Below are 9,654 nucleotides of genomic sequence, written 5' to 3'. Positions count from 1 at the left end.
CCACTACCGCCTGGCCGCTGGCGACCGAGCCACCGATAGCTCTGGTTCAGGAGCGTTTTATATTAGAAACAGGCTGGGTTGTTTAGGCATCTTTCAGGAAATCGTAACATTTTCTTTGCTACATAAATAATGTTTATTTTCATTAATACGTAATATATATATATCGTAACATTTTCTTTGTTACATAAATAATGTTTATTTTCATTAATAATTAAATATATATATGGTAGTGGGGGAACAGGAGGCGTCGTTTCGGGAATCAGCCGAAGATAAACTTCTTACTTCTTAGCTCAGCGGTAAATGGGCGAGAGGGTAAGGAGTGGGGGAATGGGCCAAAAATGGCGCAGAGGTGAGAATACCTACATCTTTAGAATACCTACATCTAATCTCGGGAATCGGCCCGAAATGTGCAACTAATTCCGAGCGCTGATTTAAATGAACGTCTCCCTCATTTGATTTTTTTGCCAAAAGAATGTCTTCAACATATAAAACAAAATCCAATTTTTCATCAATTAAATTTTGAAAATTTGATGATGAGTTGTTTGAAGAAGTTTAGGACTCTGGACTTGGTGACAAAACTTCCATTATTTTTTGAGTCTTGAGAAATTTAATTTTTACAATACAGTTAGGTGCGATATCGTCGTCTTCTTCAACATCCACATATAATGATACTTCTTAGACAAAACATTGTAATATTATTGTGCTGCCATTAATTTTATCATAAAGATGAGAGTCCTTTTTAGCCGCCTTAATTAAACTTTGGCAAAGAGCTTTTGCATCTCCCAGTGCACTATTAGATGTAAACTTTATTTTTTTTACTCTTCCTTCACCAATTTCACAAAAAACAGTCTTTTCGTTAGTAGACATTCCGAATAAATAATGATAAAATATTCAAACTTTAATTCTGGTCGTCCTTAGCAACGACTCTCAATGCACTTCACAATTCATCAGCTGTTTGTCATATAAAAATTGATTAATTTTTTTTATTGCAATTAGTCATGCAATTCGAAAGATATAAATGTAATATGTGTGCATCCCAGATAACAATACGTGAGGGTTCATTTTGTACGCACGCGTGCTTATCACGTCGTGCGTGCAAGAACGCCAATTACATTGCACTCACAACATGACGGAACCACAGATGCGAGTGTAAAAGATATCCCTGTACAATCACGTGTGATGGGGGCATATATGCGAGCATAAAGGTCATTGTGTACTGTCGTATACGATTATAAAAAAATAATAACGAAATTTACCGTGAGTTTGCATTACTTTCACTCGTGATTATCACGTCATGAATGAAAGAACGACATCACGTTGCCCTCACGATGTGATGGCACACATATGCGAGCATAATGTATGTACCCAGATAGCACAGATTATTCTACGGATATTCTATGTTGAGACTAATATTCTTTTGAGAGAATATTCGTACGGAACATTCATAGAATATCCCTAAAACATTCAAAATTTTGACGAACATTTTGAATGTTCTAGGAATATTCAAGAATATTTAATGTTTTCAAAGAAGCTTTTAACGTACGCCTGCAGAATACGCCTGAATCGCAATCGCTAGTCATATTGTTCCGCCTTCCCACGTTCCTGTCTGGACGACACGTGAATGATATACGTGAATATTCTTTGACATACACTCTATGCTATATCACACGTGGACGTGGCTCATTTTATGTGGCGAACTGAAAGTGTCCGTTAAGCAAAGTTAAAGAAAGCAAGATTTCCCGAACGCTGACCGTGCTATAATCAACTAAGTTACGATTTATTATTTTAGGTTAGAAAAACATGTACTTATATTTATATATTGTATGTGTATTTGTATGTGTATTGTATGTGTATTTGTAATTTTCTTGATTTTATTATATTATTATTTATCATTATTATATATATATATTACCATTCAATTAATTATATTATTATTATTTATCTTTTAAATATATATAAGAGTAGAAGCATGATAAAGCGCAAGTGTTCAAAGGCAACTTTTTACAGAAAAGTAAGGCATAATACTGCTATTGCGTTAGAACTTTCCCAACTGCATAATACTGTAAATAGCCCTAATAATATTGACAGCGATAGTAGCAGTGAAAACACAGATAATGATTTACTTATTACTGATAATGATATTGATATTCCAGAACATATTTCCGAAGGAAATATTTCTGACAACAGAAGCGATTATGATAACTCACCAATGTCTTGTAACAATTCAGAAGAAAGCTTAAATTCTTCAAATAGCACTGATGTAGATAACAACATCGAAAATAGATTTATAGAACAATTACGTTCATGGGCAGTTACAAACAACATAAGTCATAGTGCACTAAAAGATTTATTAAAAATATTAAAATCATCAGGAGGTCATGTAACTTTACCTGTTGATCCTAGAACACTACTTTCTACTCCTCGAACTAATTTGTATAAATCTATAGGATCGGGAAAGTATTCACACATAGGAATAAAACAGGCAGTAGACAAACTTCTTAATTTTACGAATAAACCACTTACAAAAATTGATTTATTAATTAATATTGATGGCTTGCCCTTAAGTAAACGTTCAAGTAATCAAATTTATCCAATATTGTGCTCTATTTTTGGTTATTCAAATGTTTCTGTTATTGGGATATATCATGGTTATGAAAAACCCATTAGTGCAAATGACTTTTTACAAAATTTTATGGAAGAAGCAGCAGTATTAACACAAAATGGATTTATCTTTCAGGAACACACATTACCATTTACTATAAAAGGTTTTATTTGTGACGCTCCAGCTAAATGCTTTGTTACATATACGAAAGGCCATACTGGCTTCTTTTCATGTACAAAATGCATGCAAAAGGGAAAATACATTAAAGGTAGAGTTTGTTTTCCCAATATTACTTCAAGAAAAAGAACAGATCAAAATTTTCGTAATAAGTTACAAGCTGAGCATCATATAGCGACATCAATTTTAGAAAATATACCTAGTCTTGACATGATTAATAGTTTTCCACTTGAATATATGCATCTAATTTTCCTGGGTGTTGTAAAGAAGCTTCTAGTTAACTTATGGCTTTTTGGAAAAACTCCGAATAAATTATCAAAAAATTCTATAGATAATATTTCAGAATATCTTACTATTATAAAACCATATGTGTCCCATCTGAATGTGTGAGAAAAACTCGTTCACTTGAAGAAGCTAAACGTTGGAAAGCAACAGAATTTAGATTCTTTTTGTTGTATTGTGGGCCAATTGTTTTAAAAAATTCCATATCGGACGAAAAATATTTACATTTCTTATGCTTGTATGTTGCCATTAGATTTTTAAGTGCTATCGAACTTTATCCTAATTGCTTAGATTATGTTCAATCATTATTAATTTACTTTGTTAAAAAATTTATAATTATTTACGGAGTGGAATACATTTCGCATAACGTTCATGGTCTAATCCATGTTGTTGATGATTGCAGAATTTTTGGCAATTTAGATTCTCAGTGCTTTCCCGTTTGAAAATTATCTGCAGCATTTAAAAAAATTAGTGAGAAAACCTGATGCTGCTTTGGCTCAAATTATTAATCGTTTACACGAAGCTGAAAATTTGTCATTTAACAAACCCATCAAACCAAGAAATATATCAATGATGAATGAACATTATGCAGGTCCATTGCCAACAAACAATTTTGATGTTCAATATAAAAAATGTACAATAGGCAGTATTTTTTTTTAACTACACAAGTGGGTAATAACTGTTGTTATTTGCGTGATCGTAGTATCATTATTATTCATAATTTTGCAAAACAAAATAATGATTTATATGTAATTGGTAAAAAATTTTTAAATGTTAATAATTATTTTATAGAGCCATGTAATTCATCTCTTTTAGATATTTATTTAGTGGATACATTGGGTGAGTTATCAGTATGGCTTGTTACTAATATTGTAAGGAAATTTGTAATTTTTCCTACTAAAGAGCATGCATTTGTTGTGCTTCCACTTCTTCATACATAATCACTAATAATAATTATAATCTTACTCTCTTATACGTATAATTAATAATATAATTATCAATTTATTGTTAAGTGTTTTCCATTGCTAATTAATAATCTCAAAATGTTAACATATATTTTTTCTTTTAACTTTCTTTTTATCATATTATTAATTATATGCTTATTGCAATAAAACAATTTTGCAATGCATAAGTAATTATTTTATCAAATTGTTATGTTGTATATAATTATCAAAACATCTGTTTAACTCTACTTATTATATCAAAGACATTGCGTACACTATGAATTGTTGGACGGTAGTACATTTCATTGAAGAAGAAACGGTAGAGGCTGTTCCAACATCATGGGTACATGGTGAAACCTGTTATTGGCCACCATTTATTGGGTCAAAATTGACACATAGCATTAATAATTGCGAAACACCTATACTAAGTACTTGGACTCTCCATAAAATTAGAGAACTTGGTGATGGACGTACTTATGGTAATTATTTTTATATTATAGTGAAATAAAATATTTTCTTTATTTATAACAAACTTTATATAATTATACATATGTTTGTTTATTTTTAGACACTTTGCAAAAAGCGAAAGCAAAAGCCGTATTAGCAGAAGAAACGTCTGATTTAACATCTGATTATGATGCAAAGAGAATACACAAGAAGAAAAGATTTTTTGACGATAATGAAGACTCATTATCGTCACATAATTCACATAATAGCTCGTTTGAAGATGAAATATCATCTAATTTAAAACTACCAGAGCCACCAAACAGTACAGGTATTCTGCAATTTTTTTAAGCACATTATGGTTAGTGTTTTGGAACTTGTAAATAGTACACATAAATTTTAATATATCATTTAGTAAGTTTACAAAAATTTTAGATATCGTCAAGAAAGATGCACAGTTAAACACACAGCTATCTTCAATAAAATCTCAAGAATCTCTAAAAGAAACTTCGCACATGCAACATAAAGCTACTTATGGCAAGAAAATAGTAAAAGAAAGTAACGAAATACAAAAATCTGTCAAAACATGTAAGTAAAGCAAATTACAAGACAAAAACTTATATTCTAACAATAAGTTATTGTATTATTTCTATTTAAATTTTATTTTATATTTGTATGTACATATTTATAAAAACTAAACAATTTAACATAGAATAATTTAAGATAAAATATTACAACAAAATATTTACTTGACTTTTTACACACATTTTTATACTATAATAGATTCACCAAAAAGCAAACTCCTACGTTCAAATAAAGAATCAATTCCTCATTGCTCCCGTTTGAGCGGGATGCATTATAATTCTGGTAAAATCTTTTGATTAACTTATTATATTACTTCTTTTAATATATGTTTTCATGTCCATATACATACAATATGTAATATTATATAATATATATTTATATATATTTTAGTTGGTTCTCAGAAAACACATGCAATAGAAAATAAAGTGCAAGAGAATATAAACAAAGAGAATAATAATATTAATGAAAATAAAAGTACTAATGGTAAGATATATGAAACAGTAACAAAGCATTAATAAAATATTAATTTAGGATTGGAAAGTTACGTTATTCATAAAAACAATTTAATATAATTTAATACAAATTTTCAATAAAATTTGTATTAAAGAAAAATTATATTAGAAATCTATTTGTCTCATTCTACTTCTCAATTCTGTTAAATAATTTTCAGAGTTTGCTTTCCAACAACAAGTGTTGCGACAGTTACATTCGATAAACTTCCGTATACAACAAGTGCAACAAGACATGAATCTTTTAATGGAAAATAGAAATAAAGAAGACAATAAGTCAATAGAAGAAGATAATGCAATTTTCAATAAATTTGAATTTCCATTAAAAACTGAAACAGAAATGCACGAATTAGAGGAGTATTTAACGAATAAAGAGCATGCAAACCAATTCGTAAGTAGAAACATTTTCATGCTATTTTGTAAGTGGATTTCTGTTAAACATTAATATTTCTGATAGGTTAAAGAACTGATAGAAATAGGAGGACTGTCACACAAAAGTATGACACGAAGAATTTTGCAAAAATTATTTTCGGATAATATCGCTCAAACATATAGTTGGGTTGGTTTTAAAGGAAAAAAAAATTTTTCGATACTTCATGTTACATCCACAATTTTAAGTATGTATGCATTCACATATTACAAATTATTATAATATTATAAATTTTTAATAATAATTTGTTGTTAAATGTTTATAGCTGCAGTAAAAAAAATACATGCAACCTCACTTGCAGATATTGAAAAAGTAATTAAATTATGGTTAGTTAAAGCAAAAGAAAGGCAAGAAAAAGAAACCAAGACTTTAAAGAAGCCAAGGCTGACTATTTAGACAGTTGCATTATAAAAAGGTTACTATTTGTATTATATTATTATTAATAACGTTATATATGAATATATATTACATTACTAATTACTTTCATTTATAATTGTTTTTACAGTTGTTATTGTGTTGTGTCAGAACACAGAGCTCGATAAGAGTTATGCAAAGAAGAAGAGAATAGTAGATTGTGGACACCGATAAAATTTTTATTTTTTTTATATTCTTTTATTTTTAATATCTTTCTCATACAGCCAATTAAATTAAAAGCGTAAAAGCGCAAAGTTTTTGTTATACGTATAAGTTTTATATAAGAAATAGCATTTATGTTTGTATCACACTCCAGAAGGTTAAGGAGAATCGTGCACACTCCGAGGGATTATGCAATGAATACCAACGAATTTTTAAAATTTTTTAAATTTTATTTTTAATATGTTTTTCTTATATAATTAGTTTAATTTTTGTTATACGTAATATATAAGTCTTTATATAAGAATCACATAGCATTTATATGTTCGTATCACACTATTAATCTTTAGAGGAAAAAAGCGTAAAATTTTTATACGTGTATAAGTCTTTATATAAGAAATAGCATTTTATGTTTATACACTCTTTACCTTTAGAGAAAAGGTTATAAGGAGAATTATTGTGTCACACTCGGAGGATTGTGGACACCAATGAATTCTTTTATTTTTCAAATTTTATTTCTAATATGTTTTTCTCATATAATCAGTTTAATTTAAAAAAATAATGTTTTTGTTATACAAGATGAAATCTTTTGTATCTGAATAAGAATGGCACACATTATGTTTGGTGTTACATTTTCTTTAAAAAAATTGTCATTTATTAAGTTTTGAATAAGTATATCAGAGTTTCATATATATATATATATATATTTGTTTAAATTACGATTACATGTTTAAAGTATAATTAAAATAAAAGTTACTATTTAATGCGTAATTAACGTGTTTTATTTAAGTTTATTTGATATTTAAAAATTATTCTGTCATATAGCTGAACTGACTGCACTAGTTCAGAGTCTACCTTTATTTTTCTAATGTGCAGTAAAGAAGATAGACTCTGAACTAGTGCAGCCAGTTCAATTCAGTTCAGCAATAAAAAACGTACCTAATTGTACATCCTATATAGGTATATAGATCTTCCTATAATATTCTCTCACTATATTCCTATTGTATTCTCAGAATATTCTATGATGATTCGGTAGAACATTCTATAAACCTTCTTAGAATCAAGAAAACAGTCTCAATTGAACGTGCTGATAATATTCCTAGAACGTTACTTATACTTTGTACGTATCATTTGAGAATATTCTAAAGTTTTCAAAAAATATTCATAAAACATTCTTAGAATGTATCTGTGCTATCTGGGTATATATATAATTAGTCACAGTGTGATGTGGGGAATATATCCATCCATTCTTTACTTCATGATATATGAGGCATTATTTGGGCCATTCATCAATACCAAAATGGACAATAACATTCAAAAATAATTTTTCAACATTTTTTACAAAAATTTTTTTCTAATTTTCTTAAAATTTCGAGACAAAATCATCAAGATTTCTTTCCCAATAATTGCATATACATATACATATATATATATATATATATATATACTATTATATTTGCACGATTGTTTTGGATAAATAGAGTATGCAATATATATATAAAAGGTGGATGAAATTATACGTCGAATTTCTCACCTTCCCCTCTTTCTAATAACACACCATTGCCCTCTCTGTCATTCTCTCTCTTTCTATCTCCCTATCGCTTCCCGCCTCTTGCCTCCCGCGCCTGCGCCATGCGACGCGACCAAAATAACAAACGGAAAGACAATTCGCACGGACAAGAGGTTATTCCAGGTTACTCGACGTGCAACGTGCATCTGATTATTCATTTTTTGTGCATTTGTGAATTATACCAGTATTAACCAGAGGTGAGTACATAATATATCCTTATTATATGAAAAATAATACGATCGTGGTTTAATTGTTTTTAATAGTGATTTCTTTGTTGAAATAGAAATACTGACAATGACTATAACCTTAAAAAGTCGCCGTGGTGAATTAAACCACGCGATCATTTTTCCGTAAAGAAAATCTTTATTTTAAATCATTTTGTTAATTTTCATGGTCGTACTACTTAATTTTTATTCATATAATAATGTTTATTTATTTCACAAAGGTAGAAAATTGTAAATGAAAATATTAAGCATAATGTATATCATTTAATTTCCTTTTTGAAAAAGTAGCACTATATTACTGCCTTGCACCCTTCTATCTGTATATACTTCTTTCATTTTCAGCACGAAAAACACTGGCTATACAGCAAATATAAGTAACCGCCTTATTCACTCACTCCTGGATCTAACAGATTCGAAATCTTCAAGTAAGTTAACCATTATTTATTCAATCAAATATTCTGCAGCATAATCTATAATGATATACTCTTTAGGTAATAATAAATCATCTGCAAGAACACCAGCTCCGTCCACGCCAGCCACAATAGCAACAACTGCTAACAAAAGCTTTGCGATTTGCAAAATTTTCATAGACCCCAAGACAGAACGATATTCAAGGAAGAAATATTAGAAGTTTTGCGCACAGTGAAGCAACGATATCGTAACAAAAGAAAAAAATCAATGAATGATGAAAGAGATGAGGAATCTGATCTCGACGGGGACGAATCATTAGATTCAACCGATTATGAAACAGATTTATAAACAAATGTTTTTATATATAGTCTATTTTTAGTTATTATATATAATATATAATTCATTATATAGTTTTTTCTAACAATAATATAATAAATAATTTTATATACAAAATCTACCTTTTTATTTCCTTTCGTGTAATAATTAATTGTAAATTGTTAATATTAAAATAAAATTATTGCAATAAATATATAAAACACGCTTATTCATGATGCAATTGACGTTCATATCGCTCGCACGCGTGAGGATCATATTTTTATCGCATGCATGCAGTCTCACGCGTGCCAGCAATATGAGTCTCCAATGATGACGCATCTGTTTAGTGATAAGAGCTCACGCGTGCGACTTCATCCGCACTGCGTGCGCGCACAGTGAGGTTATTTGTGCAAGCATTTTGTTATCTGGGATATCGTGCTGTTACTGACCTCCTTAATCATATAGTGCGGCATCATCGATTTGACAAAAATTTTATGGTAATGTGTTTTGTTGTGGGTTGTGGTTCTACTTACTCTAACTGGCTTTCTTTTAAAAAATATTTCCAAAGAGCCTATCGGGCATTAATAT

General features: G+C 29.3%; 1 protein-coding gene across 1 annotated transcript; it reads left to right on the top strand.

Annotated features, from left to right (window-relative positions):
- The first annotated feature begins 995 nt into the window (after window positions 1-995).
- On the top strand, window positions 996-9,204 carry LOC136997540 (uncharacterized). The gene is made up of 12 exons (XM_067348451.1): window positions 996-1,789; window positions 4,269-4,484; window positions 4,574-4,780; window positions 4,885-5,037; window positions 5,233-5,316; window positions 5,425-5,517; window positions 5,705-5,934; window positions 6,001-6,160; window positions 6,239-6,388; window positions 6,479-8,313; window positions 8,683-8,765; window positions 8,832-9,204. The coding sequence occupies exons 2-9, from the start codon at window positions 4,283-4,285 to the stop codon at window positions 6,367-6,369; spliced, it is 1,260 nt and encodes a 419-aa protein (XP_067204552.1). The 5' UTR covers window positions 996-1,789; window positions 4,269-4,282; the 3' UTR covers window positions 6,370-6,388; window positions 6,479-8,313; window positions 8,683-8,765; window positions 8,832-9,204.
- The last annotated feature ends 450 nt before the right edge of the window (window positions 9,205-9,654 follow it).

Source organism: Linepithema humile, chromosome 1 (assembly GCF_040581485.1).
Source record: "Linepithema humile isolate Giens D197 chromosome 1, Lhum_UNIL_v1.0, whole genome shotgun sequence".
NCBI lineage: Eukaryota > Metazoa > Arthropoda > Insecta > Hymenoptera > Formicidae > Linepithema > Linepithema humile.
Note: the sequence above shows the minus strand (reverse complement) of the source record. Positions and strands in the feature narration are given on the sequence as shown.